The sequence below is a fragment of the Gorilla gorilla genome, chromosome 12, assembly GCF_029281585.2.
Source record: "Gorilla gorilla gorilla isolate KB3781 chromosome 12, NHGRI_mGorGor1-v2.1_pri, whole genome shotgun sequence".
In the NCBI taxonomy this organism is placed as follows: Eukaryota; Metazoa; Chordata; class Mammalia; order Primates; family Hominidae; genus Gorilla; species Gorilla gorilla.
The window spans coordinates 138,683,523-138,709,469 of record NC_073236.2 but is presented as its reverse complement, the minus strand read 5'-3'; the positions used below and the strand labels follow the sequence as shown (position 1 = coordinate 138,709,469).

The 25,947-nt window shown below is 42.5% G+C and overlaps 1 protein-coding gene across 9 annotated transcripts in view; it reads left to right on the top strand.

Moving 5' to 3' along the window:
* Positions 1 to 25,947, top strand: part of SNTG2 (syntrophin gamma 2) — a 388,440-nt gene that overhangs the window by 278,814 nt on the left and 83,679 nt on the right. For all 9 annotated transcript variants that reach the window (XM_055378685.2, XM_031008374.3, XM_055378682.2 and 6 more), the window contains 2 exons: positions 6,908 to 6,979; positions 14,723 to 14,929. In XM_055378685.2, the coding sequence (XP_055234660.2) occupies positions 6,908 to 6,979; positions 14,723 to 14,929 (279 nt within the window). The remainder of the gene's footprint in view (positions 1 to 6,907; positions 6,980 to 14,722; positions 14,930 to 25,947) is intronic.

Sequence of the window (25,947 nt, the reverse complement as noted above, 5' to 3'; positions counted from 1 at the left end):
CGTCACCTGTAAAATGAGAATAGAAGACTGTAAATGCCTACCTGTGAGGGTTGTAGGGAGATTGAGGAAGGATGATTAGTACATTATAAATATCATACAATGGATGACTGGTGTGGAAGTTTTCTCTCTTGATAAAACACTGGAAACGCAATTTGGTTTCCATGGACCTGGGAGCTGCCTGTGCTGGGCTCCTGCTGCCTGCACCATGTCCAGCATCACCTCTGACATGGAGAAGATGCTGCCTGGTTACTGGTGGAATAATCTATAAAATCAGTACTGAGGCCTATTAATGCTTGGCGGTGGGCTGAGTGTTTTGCAGAGCTCATCAAGTCCTCTCTAATGAGAATATCAAGGAGAAATCAACCCCTCATATTTGCACTCCAGCCTGGAGAACAAGAGTGAAACTCTATTTCAAAGAAAAAAAAAAGCTGTAAAAGCATTTGAATCTAACAGACAAAATCATGTATTAGTATTCACCAACTTCTCATTGCAAAATCAATACACACAATATGGTGAATAAATTTACATCTAAATATTTATAATGTATTAATATTTTTTCTGGCCTGACATTTTATATCCTGGCACTGGTGGCAGTTTGCCAGTAGCAGTCTTACTTTGCCCAGATCTAAAACAACCTTATGTTAAGGTTTTAACATCGATATCTTAAATGTATTTTATCCTGACATAAACATGAGGTTTTTGGATCAGAGACAGGTTGTTAATTACTCACAGAACGTCTCAATGCCGGTTCCCCATCCCTGCCCCAGAGTTCTGTGCGGGCAGAGATGTCAGCCACGGGAGAAGCACGTGGGGCCGTGACTCTCGGAGCTCATATAGGATGGTCAGCACCCACCCACCCTCCTCCCCACAGAAGGAGAGACTCCCCCTTAGTAACGCCAATCAGACCTCTCTCAGGAGAGAAAGCCGAGGTCTCTCTTCCATCACACTTTGGAATATAAACCAAAGGCTTCAGGGGCCATCCGTGTGAAATGTCCCCGAATGATTCACTATTGCCAACTCCCATGGCTGGGTCACTGCACCATCGTCCTTCATTCCAGGTGCCAGTGAGTGTTGCTCAGAAAGCCCTCACTATGCAATAATGTAGAAATATTCACAGAGCTTCGATTCTCAGCAGTCTACGTCAGAAAATCTTAGTGAATTTTACAAGGACCCAAAGATTATCATGGCAACTTAGGAAAAACTAAAAGGTAAAGTCCTTCTTTGAACGATGGCTTTTGAGCTCGTTCAAGATGAGGAAGAGGAAGAATATTGAAGGAGAATAGAGAAAAGAAGGTGTATTCGTCCGTGTTCACATTGCTCTAAAGAAATGCCTGATACTGGGTAGTTTATAAAGAAAAGAGGGTTAATTGGCCCACAGTTCCACAGGCTGTACAGGAAGCACGTCTGGGGAAGCCTCAGGAAGCTTACAGTGTGGCAGAAGGCAAAGGGGAAGTAGGCACGTCTTACATGGCCAGAGAAGGAGGAAGAGAGGGAGTGGCAGGAGATGTCACACTTTTAAACAATCAGATCTCATGAGAACTGTATCACAAGAATAGAACTGTGGCCAGAGAAGCAGGAAGAGAGGAAGGGAGAAGATGCCACACACTTGTAAACAGTCAGATCTCATGAGAACTCTATTAGGAGAACAGCACCAAAGGGCAAAGCCACCCCCGTGATGCAGTCACCTCCCACCAGGCTCCGCCTCCAACAGTGAGGATTATAATTTGACATGAGATTTGGGCGGAGTCACAGACCCCAACCGTACCAGAAGGGAAACGGGATAGAAGAATGGAAAGGAGGAATTGGAGTGGAAAAAGCAGGTCCGTGTTTCACAGCTCAGTTATTCCGTGAGGAGGGCCCAGCCCACCTTGGTGGGTCCCTAATCTCTGTCTTTCGCATGCACCAGGAGATGCTGAAAGAGCTGAGATTAAAGCCGGGACTCTCAACAACTCACACACCCTACTCTCCTTTGTTAGCCAGAGTATTTATTTCTGATTTGTACATTAGAATCTGAAAGATGTTCCAGTTATTCCTGTTTTCAAACATCATTAAAATGTGTCAAAATAAGTTATAAAGTCAATTTTACAGAATTGTATGGCATTAATATATCAATGATGTAGCAACTGCCTATGCATATGCAAGAATTATTAGCAATTTTAAGACTATCAATTACATAGTTTTATTCTATCATTAAAAATATTACTTGGAAAAAATAATTCAAATGAAGATTTGTAGATGGAGCAAACTATATTGTTCTGGGGCTACATATTCATTGTTCTACGATAACAGTCAAAGGTACCAAGTTATGGCATCTTGTAATCTACAATTTCGGCTCCATTTCAAGCCAAATGTGGCCAGATACTTAGAAAATTTCAATTGCCATTATTAGGAAAACCGTAGTGATGATATATAGTTATAAAACCACCCATCTTGTCTACCATCCGTTACGTCTCTTTTGTTCTGTGAGAGTCTGGAGGAAATCCAGGAATCTGCATACCTCGTGTTCCCTTGCCCTGGTGTTAAGTCACTGCTCTGAGGAAGAAGCATGATGGTAGAGCCAGTGGATCTCTCTCCCGACATGCAAAATCATTCCCCAGAGAAAATTGGCTGATAAAAGTGCCTCAGAGACGTTCACGCTGCATGGGCCCCTCTCAGCAGAGGGTTTCCCCTCTTTTAACATAAGAGGTGCAGTCCTGGAAAATCGTGTAAACTAAGCCATGATGACTGCATTAGGGAGCCCTGGATTTCAGGAAGTCGTGGCGTGGAGTCTGGATTTCAGGAAGCCATGGCGTGGAGCCAGTCATTTACCAAGTCAGGAATTCATTTGTCTGATGAGCGGTGATTGAACACGCCTCTGCAGTAAGGAATTCGTTTGTCTGATGAGCGGTGATTGAACAAGCCTCTGCAGTAAGGAATTCGTTTGCAATTCACAGTGGCTGCTTCCATCCCACCCTCGGCCTTCCTTTCCTTTCAAAAGGTGTCAGGCTTCTTTCCTCAGGTTGTTTTCCCACAAGACCACCACATCAGACTCCCCTCATAAAACATCAAGAACACCAATGTACCTATGAATCACCTGGGAATACTTCTTAAAAACACAGGCTGTGATACGGTTGGTCTGGTGCGGACCTGAGACTTGACATCACCAACAGGGACCCAGAGATGCCGAGGCTGTTGCTGGCCATGCTGCACTTTGGGAGTCATGATGGATACATCAACAGTAAATTGCTTAAAAATAAAAAGTCAGGATCTCTGAGCCTCACTCCAAACTTGCTAAATCTGAACCGCTTGGATGGGGCGCAGGAATGTGCATCGGCAGGTGACGCCTGGCCACACTCAGGCGTGGCACAAACATACTAGGAGTGCCCCGCTTCAGAACAGTACTCCAGGCTTTCAGTATTGTCACTGCATCATGGGCTATGCACACCTTGAATTTTGAGCTTTACATTAATCTTCTAATTATATGTGTGTGTGTGTGTGTATATATATATATATAACTACATGTATTAATACACATATGTATATATAGCCACGCATTGCTTAAGGACAGGTATATATTCCAGAAAATGCACAGTTAGGCAATTTTGTCGTTGTGCAAACATCATAGGGTGTATTTACGGAAACCTAGATGGGCTGTATATTTTTATTTATGTATATTTTCATATAGAAAACCAAATGTTCTGGCACCATTACTGACTATGAGTTCCTTCCTCTAGTTGATCTGCAAGGCCAGGATCAAGTTCCATTGACCGGGTTTCTGTATATGCTCCATTAGAACCTGTGGGACCACCGTGGTCTGTGCAGTTCATTGTTAACTGAAGTGTTGTGACGTGGTGCATGACTGTATAGACACACACGCACACACATTTGTATATGCATACAGAGAGGGTTTTGACTAGCTTTCCTAACATTAAGCTGAATTTAGCCAAGTTTTTTCACTTTTGTTGCAGCAGACTACCTCCTATCTGAACTACAAGCTACGCAGAACCTAACCAACACACGAGATGCTCTTCTTGGATACCTTGGACACGGTTTTATCTTAAAAAACCCCCTTCTGTTACATGGTCATGTTCAGCCTTGAATTGTTGTAGCCTAGATATTTTCTAGAGCTATAACTCGTGAAAGGAAAAGTGAGAAGAGCCCTAACGGACATGATGAATTTTTTGGTGATAATTTTTTTCTGGCAGAAACTCAGAGGAAGCTGATGCCTGCACTTTCACTAAATTAGAGAAGCGTTCACATCACATCCATGTAGGGAGAGGAAGGATATCTGTGAAAGGCTGGAGCCAGGCTGAGGGTGCTCTGCAGAAAGGATCACTCACACGAAGTCACCTGAGCTGCGTGTCAGCAGGGGAATGCCGATGGCAGGGCCTCTGGGACTTGGAAGAGGGGAGGGAGACCTGCCAGGGCTGTCAGGAAAGGCCTCAGGGCTGGGTCTGAGCTGAGTCCTTAAGCCGTGAGGTTCAGGTAAGCAGGGAACGAACAATGATGAGAAAGACCCACTTCTTTTTTTTTTTTTTTAATTAATACACTTGTTTTTTGGACGATTTTAGATTTACAGAAAACAGTGGAAGGTGAAGAGTAGCCTGTGCCCCTCACCGCCCCCACCTCCCCTGTTCCTAACACTTGTGTCCTCTGGTGCCTTGTCACAGCCAGGAGCTAGTGTGGATACTGCCACACTCATAACATCCATGTGGCTCAAGGGGACTTCCCACAGCTCTCAGGGTGGCAGCATTTTCTTCAAGTCCACAATAGAAATGGTTCCATCCGAAGCCCGACCACCTTCTTACCTGTGTCTGCGATCGAGGCACATTCTCTTCCCTGAATCAATCACGGTGGCAAAGACGATGAGAATTCTGGCCTGAATTGTGTGTGGACTGCACCTTGCCTCCCTGGGCTGGGGGCAAGGTCATAGCTCTGGGAGCGGAGAAGGGATCCCCAGGGGGAGACACGGCCACTGGCAGGAGGAATAAAAGAGTAGGAGGAAGGCAGGACTACGGCAAAACAAGCAGACGCCACAGGGACGAACAGAAGGGGGCTTAATAAACAGATGATGGATGCAGCGGAAGGAGGGAGAGACTAGACCTGCTTCTGCGAACAACAAAGAGCACAGCTCCCTCCAAGCTTTGTCTTAGAACAGGACTCAAATCCCTGCTGTTTTGTCACGTATTGATATCAGACTAGTATGGAAAATGCATTCAATGTGACATAAGCTAATACAGTGACCAGATATATTAATCACAGCACGATGACAATGGTGAAAACCTAAAAGCAATCTACAATGTCCATCACAAAGATAAAGCTTACAAAAACCGTAACTCCACACGGAAATTCTAAGCTGTAGTTACAGTTGTATTTCTGAATAACATTTAATGACATGGGAAAATGCTGATATTACTAACTATATTTTGAAAAGTATAAAACCATGAATATGCATAAGGTATATTTATAGCAACAAGTAAACTTGGGAAGATGTCTCTGAATAGGGTGTTTAGTGGGGGTTTTTCCCCCTTTATATTTACAGCCTTCAAAAATAAGCAGCATTGTCCTAACTGGGAAAGATAAAAATGGTGGATCCATAATTCTGTATTTTCCAGTAATAGAACCAGCACCTGAGCTCTGACATTAGGCAGTAGCATAAAACACTGGCCAGGGTGGGAACGGGAGGAGTGGGAAGGGAGGGACAGGTGCAGTGTTGAGGAATCAGCGGGCACTGCTGTGGAATTCAGGGTGATGTTTTATTTCAGGCATCCATCAGCATGGCTCCCCGGCTCTCAAGAGAAGGGGTGCTGGAGTTCTGGCTTTTAAACTCTGAAATAAGCACCTGAAACTCCCTCTAGCAAATTCGAGATGTAACTCTTATGGCCTGAATACCAGATCCAAAAGGAACCTTAAAGTTCGTATTCTAATTGGCCATTCTCACTTTCAAATTGTTCCCTTCACTTATTGTTTTATTGCCAAAATCACAATTGCAATGAGCTGACTCTAGGGCAATTAAATATTAAATGGCAAAACTATTTGTGTAACTTTCCACATTTCAGTTGTGATGACTTGAAAAAGTCTCGAAAATTTTGTTTGCTGCAAGGATTACCAGAAGGTCACCAATTAATTAAAGCCAAGATAATTTCAGTGTTTCAAAGACATAATTCAGTGCACTTTGGATTATTTTTACTGGCTAAAGGAAAAAGTGCAGGGTCGACAATAAAAAACATCAAATGTGTTACATTGTTGAATATTTTAGATTTTTCTGCATGAAATATTTCAACTTAGAGATTAAATATCTGAGCTTGAATTGTGAAACATACAGCATTATTCGAGAGTGAGATTAGTTTGGCCATTATTATTGTTGAAATAGTTGTGAACTACAACAGGTCAGACCAACGAAAAATGTATTTAATTAAATTGGTTAGTAGATTTTTCATTCATTTCTGAAATAGAGCTAAGTTTAGTTCTAAAAAGCAAAAGACTGTCCACACAATATTTTCTGTCCATTTTTGTACTCCAGCAAATATATAAACTCATTCACTTTCACATGCATTAAATGTTACCCAAAATTAATCCCTAATTTAATCTAAAAGGAATCCAAAATGGTTTTCTAAAATTATGCCCAATTGCGTGTGATAGACAAGATATCATAGATATCAATCTTATCTAAGATAAGATAAAGGAGATAGACGTTTTCCTGTCGATAATGGATCTATTATATTTGCCACAAACTGACAAAGATGAGGATGTGGCGACTCATCAAAACTCACAGCAGTATGTAAAGTTTAGTGTTACCAATTTATACTAATGGGGCTTAGGATTTAATTGAGGTGGACACACATGCAGTCATGCTATTGTAAATTTTTAGATTTTTCAACCAAAAGTAGCATGCTGCTTTTCATGGAACGTTCTCTGTTTCTTGCAGGTGAGCACATTCAACTGGGTGCAAGCAGAAAGGACCTATCACCTCTGTGAGGTGCTGTTTAGAGTTCACAAGGTAGGTATCTTTTGCACTTCAGATGCTTTCATACAAATAAGATGCCCTTCGGGCTTGTAGAATGAGAGGATTGTTTGTTCTGCGTGGTCCATTGAAATACTAAAATTTGAAATAGTAAAATAATGTGACGATCTGGACCCATCCTCCTGCCCTACCTGGTACATGGGTTCTAGCTGTCACCCTGTTGCTCATCAAGGCAGGATGAATGGATGACAGGGTGTGTCTGTGTTTATGTGGTATGTGGTGTTTGTGTGTGTTTTAGGGGAGAGATGTGTTTTATGACGTCCACTTACAATCATTTATTCCAAGAACTTTAGATTTTGTTACTGCTGCTGCTGTTATTGAAATTGTTTTCAACAAATCAGATACAAATTTGCCCCAGGGTCTGGCCAGTTTGCTGTTCATGGTTCCTAGGGTAGGTAAGGACTGAGCCTTCCTCCAGGGGACACACCTCATTGGTGGTGCTGCCCGTAGCCTAGAGGTGCAGCAGGGCCCTAGCCCAGGCCCCCGCCCACCTGACTGCAGAGGTGTCTCCACAGCAAGACGACGATGCGCTCACCGTGGCCGGGTGCCACCGTGTCCTAGTATGTGACTCAGTGCATCATGTAAACAAACCACCTGTGTCTTTTTCATGTAGGAGTACACAAAACAGAGACAAATAGGAATATTAAGTGAAAGTTTAAATGTACGTACCTTTTAGTCTGAGAATTTGACTGTAAAGAGTTATCAGTCTAAAGTTAGAAGTTTTGAATAAAGATTTGTCTTTCAAAGTTTGGTTTGTTTTCTTAAATTGAAAATATCCTCAAAAATAATATTCTTTATCTGTAGTTGCTTTATTTTAAATTTAAATCTGGAATTTCAGACTGCCTTTAATGGAAACATGTACAAGGGAAATACATTTCCATAATAATATTATCAAATGATAAATACATTTATTTCCCATTTTTGAAAAATTTATTTGGGCAACATTTTTCTGCATTGTTCCTACTTTTGTTGAATATGGTAATGAAGGAGATGAAGGAAAAGGCCGGATGTATTTAAATTAAGACTCCTAATTACAGGTTGTAATAAACAATCATTGATCAGAAAGTGAACATTTCTGTGCTAGGCATATTCATTAAAAAATGGAGGAAAATAGAATAAAACATTAACTGTGGTTTTCTCTCAGTGATGGCTTTTCTAGTTATTGTTGCTTTCATTTTAAAAATTATTCTGTTTTCTAAATTATCTGTGACAGGAATGCATTATTTTGAAAATGGTAAAAAGGAAGCCTTTTGTTAACATGAGCCTCTTGGTCGTAGATGATATGCAGGTCATTTCATCCATCACATTTCCACAGAAGAATTCGTAGAAGAATTCTTGGCCTTTTTGTTTCCTTCGCATGGGCTCCTCATCAACACATTTTCGCTTCTGCCCCCTCTTGTTTCAGAGGATTCTCCTTCCGTGCACCTGAGATGTTCTTTAGGTACTGGGGTGTCTTTGAGAGATTATTGTATCTTACATATGTGGTTCATTAGTAAGCTATAGAACCATCTCATTTTCCCAGGAAGATTATAAAAAATTTTAGTCAGTAAATATTATATGAAGTATTTATGAAATCATGAAATTAGCCAGTAGAATGGCTATGGCAAAGGTATTAAACTAAAAATGGGGTAAATAATAATAATAAATCTATAGCATTCAATATTTTTAAAAAGATTAAATTATATGAGTTGAATGTCCTATTTGGAAGTCTTAAAATAGTGATCTTACAAAATCATATTGACTGCTTTTACACACATTTAATTGCTGATGTTTATCATTTAGCATACATAAATTTAAAAGTAAATGCATTCAGTTCATTTTCAGAAATGTAAATAAATGTGAGTGTCATAAGAACTAATACTTTTTCATATAGATTCTTTAAATATCCGTAATTACCATTTCAAAGTATACTCATTAATATTTAGACCAGAAATCAAATTCTGAAGTTGTGGTTTTGTTTTTTCTCTGATACCTTCTAAAAATTACTTTTCCCAACTCTTAAAATTATGGGTTCTATATTTCAACACTCATCACGAAATAGATGAGAAAATTGCATCAATCAGCCTTGATTGCAGGCGTGAGCAAAATGATAAACAGCTTTCGTGCAGCATGGCAGAAAAGCACTCTGGACACTATGGAGCGTCCTGTGTGAAATTCATGGGTCCATCCTCTCAACCTAAAGATACCCCATTAAATTTTCAGGAAAAGTCAATATTCTCATATGTTTGGCAGAGGATCTTAGTAATGATAGCTGTCTTTATTGAGTACTTCCCTAGTAACCTTGCTAAGCACTTAGCTATGTCCTTGAGTTAATTCTCTCCCCACCTAAGGAGAACTCTGTTTTGTAGCTAAGAACTCAGAAGCAGGAAGTGGACGAGGACTTTCCAGAAGCCAAGCAGAGACGGGGATGGGGCCCAGACTCACGTGGCTGCAAAGCTCATCCCGAATCCCGCTCTATTCCACATGCTAGAAGCAGTGGTGTTCCGGGAGCCTGTCGCAAGTGGCCATTAAGAGTTCTAGAACGTGTTCTCCACGGATCTTCGGGGTAGTCCTGTTTGGATAATATCAACACTGAGAGGAAGAATTCCTAAATGATTTTCCTAAAGCCATGTCAGGACAAAACTGCACCAGAGTTAAAGGCGAAGAAGGCAAGAAGACCTTATTCAAGTCTATTATGATAGGAGAGAGAGATTAAACCCAACTCCACTGAAACAAAGGATGAGAGGGTTTCTACAAGTTGGGCTGGGAAGGAGATTGGGGCCATCATTGTCTGTTAATTGGCCTCCTGCAAAGAAACAGCTTCCCCCATCTTCATGATAGGAGGTGGTTGCACAGCTTAGAGCCAGGCACCCACCAAGGCTGGGCTCCATCCTTCCACAGGGACAGGAGATGATGCCGTTTTCCCAGTGATCACGTTTTGAAGGGACAGCTCCCAGCTCCTTGAGAAAGACAGTCCTGGGTTGTACAGCCAGCAAGAGACTTCTAGAAAGATTCAGGTATCAAATGGCAGAGAAAGAACATACAATAATACATTTTCTAAAGCAAATGCTCTAAAGATAGGGAGTTCCAGGTCCCAGAGGTGGGAAGAAGCCGGGTCAAGTCTCAGTCCAGACGAGGCAACCCGAAGGCTCAGTCCAGACGAGGTAACCGGAAGGCTCAGTCCAGACGAGGAAACCCGAAGGCTCAGTCCAGACGAGGAAACCCGATGGCCTGGCCAGCCGCTGACTGACTGTTGACGGCAAGCCGCTGACCTTGAACTTCAGTGCTCAGGGTTTCCAGTCGTATCAACACACTGCGATCCACAAGGGCTGAGTGATTGTTTTTAAAGGAGCTACAGGAACTATCTGGGGAAATGAGCTATATATGAATAATTTTCCTTATGTAGAACTTACAACACATTCTTTGTGAGGCTAGACAGTGGAAAAACAATCCCTTGCTTGATCAAGCAGTCTCACTCCTCAGAATTGAATCTAAAGAAGAGTCCATTACAACACTGAGTTCAGAGGAATCAAAGAGCTATATGTATGAGAATGTTTAAGGATATTCCTTAAATTAATGATATTTGAAGAATAATCAAAAGACCATTGAGAAATATTTTAAAATCTTACAACATATTTTAAGTAATTATACTATAAATTTATACAATTATATGTACAAATTCACATTGCATGAAAGAGAATATTAATAATTATTGTCCTATTATTAAGGTCATATTAATAATTATTGACATTTTTAAAAATCAGATGACAAAACATAGTAGTAGTAAATTTATCTTTTAAATTCCCTTTATTGTTGCTATAATTGTTTCATAATAAATATAAATAGAAAAAATACGTAATTTTAGAATACAACCCTTTATGTTTTTTTCAGGAAAGGGAACATAATAAGATGATGTCTTGCAGTCCTAGGTGTGGGGTGAGCTTTCGTCAGTCGTGGGGGTGGCTGGAAATGCTGTTCTGGGTATTGCCAGAGCTGACCCTGCCAGGAAGCCAGGTAGCTGCAAAGCAGACATCAAATCGACATGTACGGCCTGGCTCAGCATTGCCTTAGGACGTGTGTCTTTATGAAAGCAGGTGGTGAACTCATGTGAATCCGGGATGTGAGCCCTGCATGCTGGCCGCTCTGTCATGTGAAGTTATGACAACATTTTTATCACGATTCCATTTCACAGCTCAAAAGTGGAAGCTCTGAGAGAGTGAATTGCTCAAGATCAAACAGCTAATACTGGGCAAAGAAAGGCCTCAAATTTTATCTGACTCCAAAACCTGGTGTTCTTCTATTGTAATACACAGCTGCCCAAATACAGCAAGTGATAGGAAAGAAACACAATTGACCTATGAACAATATGGGCTTGAACTGCATGGGCTCATTTGTATGCCAATTGTTTTCTATAAGTATGTTGGAAAATTTTTTGAAAACAATTTAACAATTTTAAAAACCTCTTAAGACAAACTGTGTAGCTTAGAAATATCAAAACATTAAGAAAAAGTTAGAGATGTCGTGAATTCATACGATATATGTAGATACTAGTCTATTTCATCATTTACTCCTGTAAATATAAATCAATCTATTTGGCACCATCTGCAGTGGAGAGGAATATAGACAAAGGTAAAGATGCAGCGTTCAATCATTCCTGCCCATGGTTAACTGGAGCACTTAGTGTGACATGGGTTTCTGAGTAAAATGTCGTAATCATCCCTGTGGAAGCAATTTCTCTCTCCAGTAAATTGCAGAGCATGGTAACGAGTGATCTCTCAGAGTTCTTGTGTACCTTCCCTCCGTGTTGAGTCCAGTAACGTAAACCTTGAATAACACCCCGGGACCCACACGAAGTGCCACGAGGGATGTTGCAAGTGCCCCCAAGAAGCGGGAATATCACAGCATTGCCAAAAAGCTGAATTGTTTGCACCACAGATTGAGGTCTGCAGCTGTGGTTGCCACCATTTCAGACCATTCATCTCATAAACAGATGATGTAAACTTATGGTGTCAATAAATACAGTGCAGTGCTCTAAGTATATCTTCTCTTCCCTGTGATTTTCTCAATAACATTCTCTATTCTCTAGCTTACTTTCTTAATTCATTTATTTATTTAGAGATAGGATCTTGCTATGTCATCCAGGCTGGTCTTAAATTCCTGGGCTCCAGTGATGCCCCTGCCTCAGCCTCCCAACTAGTTGTGATTACAGGTGTAAGCCACTGTGCCTGAATTCACTTATTCTATTCTAAGAATGTAGTATATTATACGTATAACATACAGAATATGTGTTAATTGACTGTTCATGTTATTAGTAAAGCTTCTGATCAACAGTAGACTACTAGTAGTTAAGTTTTAGGGGAGTCAAAAGTTATGCATGACTCTTCAACTGCGTGAGAGTTGGCGCCCCTAACCCCTGGGTTGTTCAAGGCCCAACTATAATGAGCCATTCAATGGGGGATGTGTGTTCCCACATAAATATCTTCCAAAAGTTTTTATCAGTTTTTGACATTTAAGTTCAGTGGATAAAGAGATACTTTCTGCACCATAAGGTCAATGATGAACATGTTGTTCTTGGTTTGTGACGTGTAACCCTATAGGTTCCAGGTATCCCAGCTGAAGGAGAAGATCCAGAGGGCCCCAGAATTAAAGTGCGGTTTCTGTACTCAAGGCTCATTTAGGGTTAGCAACGTATGCACACTACACCCATTCACATACACACGCATTCATGTGCACATACATTTCCACACGTACACATGTTCATGTGTGCACACACATTCTCATGTGCACACATACACACATGTTCTCACGTGCACACACCACAAGGCATTTGATGTCTGGATGATGCACAGGGATAAATGTGCAATGCTCTCCATGACCAGAGGGTCACCCTGCAGAGCCAGGTGACCTGAGGGGCCAGGAGAGCCAGGGCATCCCCCCAGAGAGGCCAGGAGGCCCACCTGAGACACACCAGTCGTAGCTTTTACCTCAAACCTGTGCCTGGAGTGCATGTGTCAGCATATTTCAAGTAAAATGATTTGACCAACTGCTGAGTTCATGTGGATTTGGGGACTGAACCTTGAGCGTAAGTGTGAGTGGGGACTGTCCAGCTTGGCTGGCTGGCACAAGTGAATGGAGATATCTCAGAATCATGATGGGAAGACCCAGCAGGTGGGCAGCTCCCCTTCCTTTCTGCTGCCATATGCAGGGCTGTGGGTGAACACCACATTCTCATTCAGGACTTTGGAACCTCCAGCCCAGGTGTCTCCCCTTGTTTCCCTTCACTGGGGAGAGACTGGTGCAGCAAAATTGATGGTGGGGTGCAGCGTCCCAGGAAGGTGTCTGGTGGGGGCTCTTCAGGGTGGATCTGTGGACCAGTAAATGAATGGGTGAGCTGAGAACTGAGGTGGGTCCAGAGAGAGACAGACAGAGACAGAGAGAGGGATAGAGAGAGACAGAGAAACAGACATAAAATAGAGAAACAGAAAGACAGAAATGCAGAGAGAGAAAGAGACACAAAGAGAGACAGAGACATAGAGAGAAATGGAGACAGAGAGAGAGAGACAGACAGACAGAGACAGAGAGGTGCCAGCCAGGTATTGAGTGCGTGTTCACCATGCACCTCCGTGCTGTTGACCTAGTAATTGTGACAACTGGGACCCCCAGTCTTTCTCTTCTGCCCTTGATAAAATGAATCCCGAAGTGGGGTGCAACCTTGAAGATGGGGGAAAGAAGTGGGGAGCTCCCCAGGCTGCTCCATGCAGCACAGGCTGGCAGCATCCGAGTTGCCGAGTGATTAATAGACATGCTGTAAGTAACTTACATCTCTGGGTTAAACGATTAACCAGAAATGGAACAACATCATTACATCATTCCCTTTGTCAGGCCTTTGGGTTGGCAGAATGAGCTCCTGGGTGGTCGGGTGCCTTTTCATGCTTCGGAGGCGTTTTGGGCACTCAGTCCTTTATCTCAGGACAATGAACCTGCGAGGAGAGGAAGAGCCAGTAATTCTATAGAGACTCGGAGGCGCAGGGGACGCGCTTAGTTAGAGTGGTGGTGGTATTTTCAGTGTTTTCTGGTTTTATGATAAACACAAGCATCAATGTCTTAAGACTTTCATCTTTATCTTTTTTTTTTTTTTTTTTTTTTAGACAGCGTTTCCCTCTGTCACCCAGGCTGGAGTGCATTGGTGGTGTGATCTTGGCTTTCTGTAACCTCGGGCTTCTGGGCTCAAGCAGTCCTGCTACCTCAGCCTCCCAAATAACTAGAACTACAAGCGTGTGCTGCCACACCTGGCTAATTTGTTGTATTTTATTTATTCATTTATTTTTGTAAAGACAAGGTCTTGCCATGTTGCCCAGGCTGGTCTCAGACTCCTGGGCTCAAGCAATCCACCCACCTTAGTCTCCCAAAGTGCTGGGATTACAGGCGTGAGCCACCACACCCAGCTTCATCTTTCTCTTCACCGTAAAACAGGAAAGTGTGTGGTGACCAGTATTTTAAGGGAAAGGCACTTACAGAGAATTAGGCATTTGACATAATTTATTTACAGATATTTGTCTGTGGACCACTTCTCACCAGCTGTGCATGAGAGGGCTCATTGCTCTGAATTTGCCTCCTTGTCTGCACCCAGGAGACCGTTTCCCAGATCATGCAAACGCTGCCTTCTCCCCATGCCAGGGCCCTCAGCATGGGAATGACCTTCCAGCGCTGCACGTTTCCAATCCATGCTCTGTTTTTCAGTTCTGGCTCACAGAGGACTGCTGGTTGCAAGCAAACTTGTATCTGGGTCTTCAAGATTTTGACTTTGAGGACCAGAGGCCCTATTGCTTCAGCGTCGTGGCCGGCCATGGGAAAAGCCATGTTTTCAATGTGGAGCTTGGCAGCGAGCTGGCCGTGTGGGAGAAGTCCTTCCAAAGAGCCACGTTCATGGAAGTTCAGAGAACCGGGGTAAGTGAACAACTCACACTCTTCTCACCTACACCTGCTCGGGTGTCTGAGACATAGCATTGGGGTATATGTAGCAGTTTATTGGGGGAAAAGAGGAATCTTCAGAAGGTGAGAATCTTTCACCGGAGCTACTGTGTGGAAATGATCGTTCGCACGGAGTCATGCGCTCCGTGGATAACATGAGCTGTAGTGGAAGGGAAGGGGAGGAGAGGATTTTGTGTCTGTGTCTGCATTGAATGTGAGGAACGGGCTGCATCGCTTTCCAGGAAGGGACTCCACCGATGTGGCGCTCAAGTTCCTGAGACGTGATGACACTTCTAGCCTGTGCTCCGGGAGACAGAACAGCTAGCTTACAAATGAGTATAATGTGTCGTGCGGTTACTTGGATGTTTGTAATATTTTAAGGCACTTTAATGGTTCTTCCTCTCAAACTTGATGGTCCGAAGGAGAATATAAAATAGCTTGTGTGTCTGAATTGCTTTTCTCTTCCTGACAACAGCAAATACACCACTCACAAATTTGAATGTATACCATGTGAAGGGATAAGGAAGAATGCATTATAATCCTCCTTATCCTAAATAGCGGGAGGATCCTTCAGGGAGGATGCGCGCTGCAGGAATGAAGAGTGACAGGAGATAAGTGAGGCAGCGCATCCCAGAGGAGCTCTGACTTCACACCAAACTCCAGGGCTCCCGCCTGGCTGAGCGCGGAGAATGCTGAGTGTGAACTTAGTAACTAAAGATGGCTACTTCATTTAAATATACATATATATACCTTGAATGTGAAACTATTCTGTGTTATTTATCTTTCATTCAGGGTGTCAAAATGTATCCAGGCTCCTTGGCATGCCATCACAGAGCACGAAGCTTCCCTCTAACTAATGCACACTGAGATCTCTTAGTCCGCAGAATGAAGTCGCACCCAGATCTTCATAGAAACTGCTGCCAACCTTTATTCTCATTTATCCCAGGCTGCTGTGATTTTCCCCTCAAATTGGGCACCCTAAATTGGAATTATGGTTGATTCCTGATGCTTAAAGTAACCTTTATATTTGAAGCATCCAATTCATTAACCATTATAGAACATTACATGCTGGAAAGAAAATTACTAAACATAGGATCCTTCATCTCAGGGACTTACTCAAATGTATAGTGGCATTTAGCCACTTAGAAACCATCAGCACTAAAGGTTCAAGTCATTGAAAGGCAAAGTAAAAGAGCGTTTCTGGGACAAGGTGAACTTTCTGCTTGTTTTCTTTAGATGATAGCAGTAATCATTTTGCTTTCAACGTAAATACCGGAGAAGTAGAGAGAATTCTCCATTCGCATGTGTGTGCAGGGGCTGCCCCACAGCCTCAAGTGCCCCAGGGCCCGTGCCTGGCTGAGCAGAGTCACGGTGGCCATTCAGACTCATCTGTGGGAAGGTGACAGGTTACAGGAGAAGATATCCTGAATAAGAGCAATCACAGAATTACAGTGTTGGAGGGAGGGTGAAAGGTTAGTAATTTCATCTAGTACCCAGATGTAGTGAAATGAATGTCTGAAGCATTCTAGAGGGTGAAAATTTATTTAGGATTCCTAAAAAATAGAACTTCTTTATGAATAGTCCTTCCTTATGTTCGGTACTGTCCTTATTCCACTAAAGGGGGTGAAGTCTGGGCACCGTGGTTCATGCCTGTAATCCTAGCCCTTCGGGAGGCTAAGGCAAGAGGATCCCTTGAGCCTCAGAATTAGAGACCAGCCCAGGCAACCAAGCCCAAGAAACCTAGAAGCCCCATCTCTGCAAAAAATAATAATAAAATATTAGCCAGGCATGGTAGCTCATGCCTGTAGTTCCAGCTACTCAGAAGGCTGAGTGGGGAGGATCTCTTGGGTCCAAGAGTTTGAGGCTGCAGTGAGCTATGATGGCACCACTGCACTCCAGCCTGGGCCACAGAGTGAGACCCTGTCTCAAAAAAAAAAAGGTATGGGGTAGGGTGGGAGTGGGGTCAGAGCTGGGGTTGGACTTTAATGGTCAGGACATCTTTCCTAGAGGAAGTGGTTAGTCTCTTTTAAAAATCGTTGGTGTCTTGCACAGGTGGAGAAGAGAAGGCATTCCCAGTGGGAAGCATTGAAAAATTAGGCTAATGCTCCATTTGGCAGAATGAAAGATCTAAGATTCAGGCTAGGACTCAGCAGGCAGCAATGTGCCCAGGTGAATTTTAGAGGAAACATTTTCAATAATCCAGGATTGAGATAATGAAGACCTTTCGTGGGGGATGGAGGCAATGAGGGTGTTAACAAGCCGGCACACCTGCAGAGACTGTAAGTGGGCGTGGGCATCCATCCACGTTTCTGCAGGACTGGGTAGAGTGGAGCTCTGGGGGCCGTGATGACCACTGTTGGGAAGAACTGCTGGGGCCATGCCATGCTGCCCATGACTGACTTGCTGGATCTTCACAACTCAGCAAAGTGGATGCCCTCAAAGAAGCCCTGGGTGGAAGCTTCCTTGTGCAGGGTGGCAAGGTCATGCAAGACCTCTCAGGGCATTGAATTCCCAATTTATGCCTCACTCAGGACCCGTGTTTTAGGAACCCACCCTGCAGGCATTTCCTGAGCTCCATGCCACGTAGTGACCTGACTCCTATCAGATCTGCCCGTGGTGTCCTGGGAGGGACAAAGCATTTCGAAATTAGATGGACTCACTCCCTCTTCGTGAATTAGAGAAAATAGTTCTCCAAAACTCCATTACATAAACGGTAAATTAAGTATTATAACTCATCATGGAGTACTTATAAAATTATATTACATTTAGTAATATCTGTAAATGAATTAAGTCAAAGGCCTAATACTCTATACTAGGCTGGATGCATTCCGTGTACATCATTTAACTTTTTTAATACGTCTAAGATGCAGTTGTTCTTTTCTTTTCCCTTCTATTTTACAAATGGTAAATGAAAGTTCAGAAGGGCTATGTTACTTCTCCACAGTCACCTAGAGACTAAACCACAATGGCAGAATCTACGCAAGATTTCAAGAATTGCTGTCTTGAGAGTCACGTTCTTTCTGCTGAAACATTCAGCCTCACATGTGACAGAAACAAAATAGTGTGAAGGTGCCTAGAGCAGTCCCTGGCTTATTTCAAACTCTCCGTAAATGTGTTCTTCTTGATTCAGTAGCACTGCTGGATTTCTTTTCTCAACCTTCTGTCTCTGTTTTGCTTGTTTTGCTAGTTTTTTCTACTATTTCCTGACTTTGATCGTATTTCAACCCGACTCACAATTTTAAATCTCCAGAATAATTACATGTATATAGTGTTGATAGCACTGATTTTTCTTTACTAATTGTAACACTTTTCCAGCAGTGATTAGCGTGTTCATTCCTTCTCTAAAAGGATTTCTGAAAGGAAAGCCCTGCATCCTTCACAGGCTCTGGATCTAAACTCATGACATTCCTTCACAGTCATTTCTGAATGCACCGATGTGAGGTCAGTACATTTTACAGAAAAGTTCTCCATCATCAGGGTAGTAGCTTCGTGCAAGTCCTTGACCACCTTATCGACATTATTACTCTCTTAAATAATATCTACATTACAAATACTGTTCCAAGTTATCCAGAATTCAGTGTCACACACATGCATAAGAGAATAACAGACATTCCGTGTTCCAGCCTCTCCATCCCTGCCTCCCAAGCTGAGGTACAAATGCCAATATTATGTTATATAATCTTCAAACTGTTTTTACACAAACTCAAGTATATTTTTTATTTTTAATTGAAAAGTCATCACATATGCATGTTGTTCTGCAATTTACAAGACTTTTGTACATCTTTATATCAATTTATCTAAATTTTTATGTCAATTTATTTAAATTCTAACAGGACTTTGCAATGTCCTGTTAGAATTTAAAATTAAAAACGTATATCTTTCCTAATAGCAACACAAAAACACAAAGTATAAAATATCTATCAGATAGGATGCCTTTGGCTACAAGTAAGAGAAAGTTCTTGACTCACCCAACCATAAACAATACCTAATGTTGCTATTATTTTCCATAACAAGGTTTCCATACTCCACCTTGCTGAGTTTTGAGGTCTAGATTGTGCCTCGGTGTGGCTCCCCTCCCAGTCGTAAGATGCTTGCGGAAACAACAAGCATTCATGTCGGTGTTCAGGGGAGGCAGAAAATGGCCTCCATAACCCATTGAGGATGTCCCCTTCAGCCTAGCTGTGCCAGCCTAGGTCATGAGCCCATCAGACCAAAGTACTCGTCTAGGGAACGCCATTGGCTGATTGGCTTCTCATCAAGGGAACACCATTGGCTGATTGGCTTCTCATCAAGGGAATGCCATTGGCTGATTGGCTTCTCGTCAAGGGAACACCATTGGCTGATTGGCTTCTCGTCAAGGGAAGGCCATTGGATGATTGGCTTCTGCGAACCAATATCCACCCTGGGGACTGGAAATGAAGTCAGCAACGGTCCCAACCTTTATGGTGCCAGAGACTGGTTTTGTGAATGACAGTTTTTCCACGGACAGGGCCAGGGGGATGGTTTGGGGATGATTCAAGCACATTACATTTATTGTGCACTTTATTTCTATTATTATTACATTGCAATCTATAATGAAATAATTATACAACCCACCATAATGCAGAATCAGTGAGGTCCCTGAGTTTGTGTTCCTGCAACTAGAAGGTCCCATCTGGGGGGATGGGAGACAGTGAAAGATCCTCAGGCATTAGGTTCTCATAAGGAGTGTGCCACCCAGATCCCTCACAGGTGCAGTTCACAATAGGGTTCCCACTCCTATGAGAATCTAATACTTCTGCTCATCTGACAGGAGGCAGAGGTCAGGTGGTAATGCTCACTAACCCAGCTCCTGCTGTGAGGCCCAGTTGCTAACAGGCTACAGACTGGTACTGGTAAAAAAAAAAAAAAAAAAAAAAAAAGGATTCTATTAGGACATCCCTGGAGCAGGTGTAGAAAGGACATCCCAGGAGCAGGTGTAGAAAGGACATCCCAGGAGCAGGTGTAGAAAGGACATCCCAGGAAACAGGTACAGAAAGGACACCCCAGGAAACAGGTGTAGAAAGGACATCCCAGGGAGCAGGTGTAGAAAGGACACCCCAGGGAGCAGGTGTAGAAAGGACACCCCAGGGAAAAAGTGTAGAAAGGACATCCCAGGGAGCGGGTGTAGAAAGGACACCCCAGGGAGTGGGTGCAGAAAGGACACCCCAGGGAGCGGGTGCAGAAAGGACACCCCAGGGAGCAGGTGCAGAAAGGACACCCCAGGGAGCAGGTGCAGAAAGGGCATCCCAGGGAAGAGGTATTGAAAGGACACCCCAGGGAGCGGGTGCAGAAAGGGCATCCCAGGGAAGAGGTGTAGAAAGGACATCCCACGGAGCAGGTGCAGAACTGGCGGACAACAGTGTCTCCTGCGGTGCCTGAACAAAAAGCATTCTCATCAAATTCAGCTTTCTCCTTTGCAAGACAGTTTCACGAGATCACGTTTATGAAGTTTTCCTAGGTCTGTGTGTGCTATACGGATGCGCACCATCACCATCACCGCGCAGTGGGTCTCCTGTTAGAGGAGCCGGTCATGCACGGTGCTCTGTGGATTTTCCACTGCCAAGTCCTGACGAGCACACCCCTGCCTGCCCGCCTCGGGGAACGGGACCTCACTGAGGCAAACCAAGCTGTCATCCTTCCACGCAGCTCCCTTGGTAGGAGCATTCTCCCTAATGGGCCCGTCTTTCCCTCCTGCTCCATTTCTGGACTTAGGTTTGCTCTCTGGTCTGAGCTGCTCTCACAGAACACCAATCTCTTCTGCCTGTTTCCAAGTTTCAGAAATTTTTCTGATAATTTCTCCTTTTTGTTTATAAAGACTCCCCAAAGGCTATTCTTGTTCACACACAGGTTAATATTCTGGCATTAGTAATTGCTTGATATCAGGTGCAACAGAATTTTAAGCAAATCAAGGTGGCTCTGTGATTCATTAATGCCTTTACCACTCCTACCGTACTATCAAGACAAGCACAGCCAAAAAGAGATTCTGTGTATGGCAGATGTGCAAAGGCAATTCAGTGGAGAAAGGAAACCCTTCTGGACAAATTATGCTGGGATAATTGGATGCCTATATATGAAAAAAAGAACTTTGACTCATTATATACATAAATATTATATATATATAAGTATAAACTCAAAATGAATATAGAACGAAATATAAGTACAAAACTATAAAACTTTTAGAATAAACAGCGTAAAGTCTTTGTGACCTCTGGTTATGCAAATATTTCTCAGATACAAAACCAGAAGCACAAACCATGAAAAAAAATTGATAATTTAGACTTGAAATTAAAAGCAACTATTATTTGAAAAACACTGCTAACATAATGAAGAGAAGATATGAAAACTGGGAGAAAATATTTGCAAGGCATATAACTGATAAAGGACTTCTATATGTAATGCATAAAAAGATCTCAAAGCTCAATGATTAGAAAAACAATAAGAAATTTGGGAAAAGGCTTGAATAAACACTTCAAAAAAGATTTCTAGATGGGAAATAGGTAGGTTAAAATATGCTCCAAATCATTAGCATGTAGGGAAGTGCAAATTAAAACAGTGAAATCTCACAGCACACATATTGGAATGAGTAAATTTTAAAAGACTGATGATGCCAAGTGTTGGTGAAGGAACTGGAACTCTCATTCACTGTTGGTGGCTGTGGAAAATGGCACACCCAGCTTGACAGTGTCTTAAATGTAAAGACAAATTCACCACAAGATCCAGAAACTTTCTCGTTACCCTGGTGTATGCAAAAATGCTCATAACAGCTTCATTTGTAAACAACAACTAAAAACAGCCCAAATGGTCACTGACGTAGGAATCTATCAAAAATGTGTGTGTATCTATATAAAGGAGTGGAATTCATCAACAGAAAGAATGAATTATTGGCATATGCAATGATGTGGAACACTCTCCAAGCAACAAGAGTACATTCTGTCTAATTTCCAGAGCAATAGTTTAATTTTAATGAGGTCCACTTCATTGAGTTTTTCTTTTATGGATTGTGTTTTTGGTGTCACATCTAAGAACTTACCCTTCCACCCTCGATCAGGATGATTCTGCCCTGGATTTTGTTCTAAGAACTCACCATTCTGCCCTCGATCAGGACGATTTTGCCCTGGATTTTGTTCTAAGAACTCACCATTCTGCCCTCGATCAGGACGATTCTGCCTGGATTTTGTTGTAGGAGCATGACCACTGCACATTCACATTTGTCACTGGTGTGGTAGTGTGTGCCAAGGTAGACAGAAGGGGAATCCGCCTGGCTGCTGGGCCCCTGCACAAAGGCTCAGTGGGAGAGTCTTAGTTTATTTAGTGTTGCTGTAACAGAATAGCTGAGGCTAGGTAATTTATGAAGGAAAAAGGGCTTATTTAGCTCATAGTTCTGCAGGCTGGGAAGTTCAAGTGCATGGCACTGGCTTCTGACCAGAGCTTTCCTGCTGAGTCCTAACATGCAGTAGATCAAAGAGGAAGCCGACATGTGCAAAGGGGCCAAATATGAAGTGTGTCCTGGCTTTACGACAGCCTATCCTTGTAAAAACTAATTCATTCCTGAAAAATCTCATCCAGTCTCCAGAGAGGGAGAACTCTCTCACTACCTAGAGAATGGCAGCAAGCCACCCACCAGGGTGGAGCCATCATAACCCAAATGCCCTGCATTAGTCCCCACCTCTTAAAGGCTCCACCTCCCAACACCCTTACCTCGGCAACTACAGACTCAGCTTGTTTTATTGTGCTTTGCTTTGTTAAGCTCTGAAGATACTCTTTTTATTATTTATTTTTAATTGAAGATTTAAGGAAACCCTGCAGTAAGCAAATCTATCACTGCCATTTTTCCAGCAGTATGTGCTCTGTCATGTCTCCATGTCTCTGTCACATTGTGGGAATTCTTGCAGTATTTCCAATGTTTTCATTATCACTATATCTGTTACCGTGATATGTGTTCAGTTTTTGTTGTTACTGTTGTAATTGGTTTCAGGCACCACCAGTGTTGCTCATATAACATGACAAACTTAATCAGTCACTGCTATGTGTGTTCTGATTGCTCCACTGACCAGTCGTTTTCTCATCTCTCTTCCTCTCCCTGGGCCTCCTTATTCCACGAGACATAACGGTATTGATATTAGGCCAGTTAACAACCCTGGAATGGCCTTGAAGTGTTCAAGTGAAAGGAAGAGTCACATGTCTCTCACTTTAAATCAAAAGCTAGAAATGATTAAGCTTTGTGAGGAACACATGTCAAAAGCCAGGACAGGTCAAAACCTTCTTGTGCCAAATAGCCAAATTGTGAATGTAAAGGAAAAGCTCTTGAAGGAAATTAAAAGTGCTACTCTGGTGAACTCATGAATAATAAGAAAGCAAAACAGCCATACTGCTGCTATGAAGAAAGTTCTGAACAAGATCAACGTGCTGAATAAGAACAAACCAGCCACAATACTCCTTTAAGCCAAAGCCTAATCCAGAACAAGGCCCTAGCTCTCTTCAATTCTGTGAAGGCTTACTTCAATTCTGTGAAGGCTTAGAGAAGGGAGGAAGCTGCAGAAGAAAAATTGGAAACTAGCAGAGGTGGGTTCATGAAGTTTAAGGAAAGAATCTGTCTCCAAAACACTGAAACGCAAAGTGAAGCAGCAAGTGCTGATCAAGAAGCTGCAGCAAGTTCTCCAGAAGATCCAGCTAACAACACGGATAAAGGAGGCTACACTAAACAATAGATTTTCCATGTAGACGCAACAGCATTCTATTGGAAGAAGATGCCATCTAGGAATTTCTGAGCTGGACAAACGTCATTGCCTGACTTCAAAGCACCAAAGGACAGGCTGACTCTCTTATTAGGGTCCAATGTATATGGAGACTTTTAAGTTGAAGTGAAGGTTCATTTACCATTCTGAAAAGCCTAGGGCCCTAAAGAATGATGCTAAATCTACTCTGCCTGTGCTCTGTAAATAAAACCACAAAGCCTGGATGACAGCACATCTGTTGACAGCATGGTTTAGTAAATATTTTAAGCCCACTGTTGAGACCTACTGCTCAGAAAAAAAGATTCCTTTCAAAATATTACAACTCATTGACAATGCAATTGGTTACTCAGGAGCTCTTGTGGAGATGTACAAGATTAATGTTGTTTTCATGCCTGATAACATCCACTCTACAGGTCACAAGTCAAGGACTAATTTTGACTGTCGAGTTTTATTATTTAAGAAATACATCTCATAAGGTTATAGCTGCCATAGATAGTGAACCCTCTGATGAGCAAGTAAATTGAAAACCTGGAAAGGATTCACCACCCTAGATTTCATTAGAAACATTTGTGACTCATGGGAGGACATCAGAGTATCAACATTAGCAGGAGTTTGGAAGAAGCTGATTCCAAACCTCATGGATGACTTTGAGGGATTCAAGACTTCAGTGGAGGAAGTCACTGCAAGTTGATAGAAATAGCAAGAGGACAAAAATAAAAGTGAAGGCTGAAGATGACTGAATTGCTGCAATCTCAGGATAAACTTAGAACAGATGAGGAGTTACTCTTATGGATAAGCAAAGAAAGTGGTTTCTTGAGATGGAATCTACTCCTGGTAAAGATTATATTAATATTGCTGAAATGATAAAAAACATTTAGAATATTCCGTAAACTTAGCTGATAAAGTAGCAGCAGGGTTTGAGAGAATTAGCTTCAATTTTGAAAGAAGTTCTACCGTGGATAAAATTCTATCAAACAGCATCACATGCTACAGAGAAACTTTTCATGAAAAGAAGAGTAAATCGATGAGGCAAACTTCATTGTTGTCTTATTTTAAGAAACTGCCACAGCCGCTCCAACCTTCAGCAGCCACCATCCGCATCAGTCAGCAGCCATCAACATCCAGGCAAGGTCCTCCCTCTGCTAAAAGAGGAAGACTCACTGAAGGCTCAGATGACCACTAGGTTATTTTAACAATAAAGTATGTTTAAATTAAGGTGTGTATATTGCTTCTTAGACATAATGCTTTGCATACTTCGTAGATTACAGTATAGTGTAAGCCCAATTTTTATATGCACCCAGAAACCAAAAAATTAGTAAGACTTTTTGCTTTATTGTGGCATTTGCTTTATTGCAGTGGTCTAGAACCAAACCTATGCTATCTCCAAAGTCAGCCTGTGAATTTCAACATGAGTTTTGGTTGGGATAAACCACATCCAAACCATAGCAGGGAGTCAGGCTTTTCCACGTGGTGCCAGGGAAGAGGCAGCTGGTGACATGCAAGCTGGGCACCTGCAGGAGGTTTTTGTGCAGGGCTATGCAGGGGAGGAGGGAAGACAGCCCGGTGGCTCCTCAGAGGGCTGCAGGGGCACAGCCTCACAGACAAGCTCCATGGAGATCCCGCTGGAAGTGTCTGGCCCCACTCCGGGGTCTCCATGTCAGTGGGGTTTCCATCCCCTCTGGAAAGGAGGGGAAGATAACGCTTTTCTGGTTTTCCAATGAGTAGCATTCTCTCTGACACTTCGTGGCAAGTATTAACTTCACCACATTACTAAAATGGTGATTATTTCATTTATCAAATGTCATCAGTTAATCAGCAAAATTTTCATATAACTGGGACATCTCTTTCGGTTCCAAGCAAATCTGGAACTACTTTTTGGTGAATAAGTTTCACGGTATAACATGCACTTCACCTGCTTAATCACAGTACACAAGTAACCTCATTTTGGGACAACTCAATCAAGTAACTGGCCATGTCAGTTAATGCAACATATTGTTTATGGAGGGCAGGAGGTGTTAGTGAGGTATGTTGTTACCTGACCATGTCAGTTACCGCACCAGGTTGCTGTTTATGGAGGGTACGAGGTGCTAATGACGTATGTTGTTATCTGACCATGTCAGTTACTGCACCAGGTTGCTGTTTATGGAGGGCACCAGGTGCTAGTGAGGTCTGCTGTTACCTGACCATGTCAGTTACCGCACCATGCTATTGTTTATGGAGGACAGGAGGTGCTAGTGA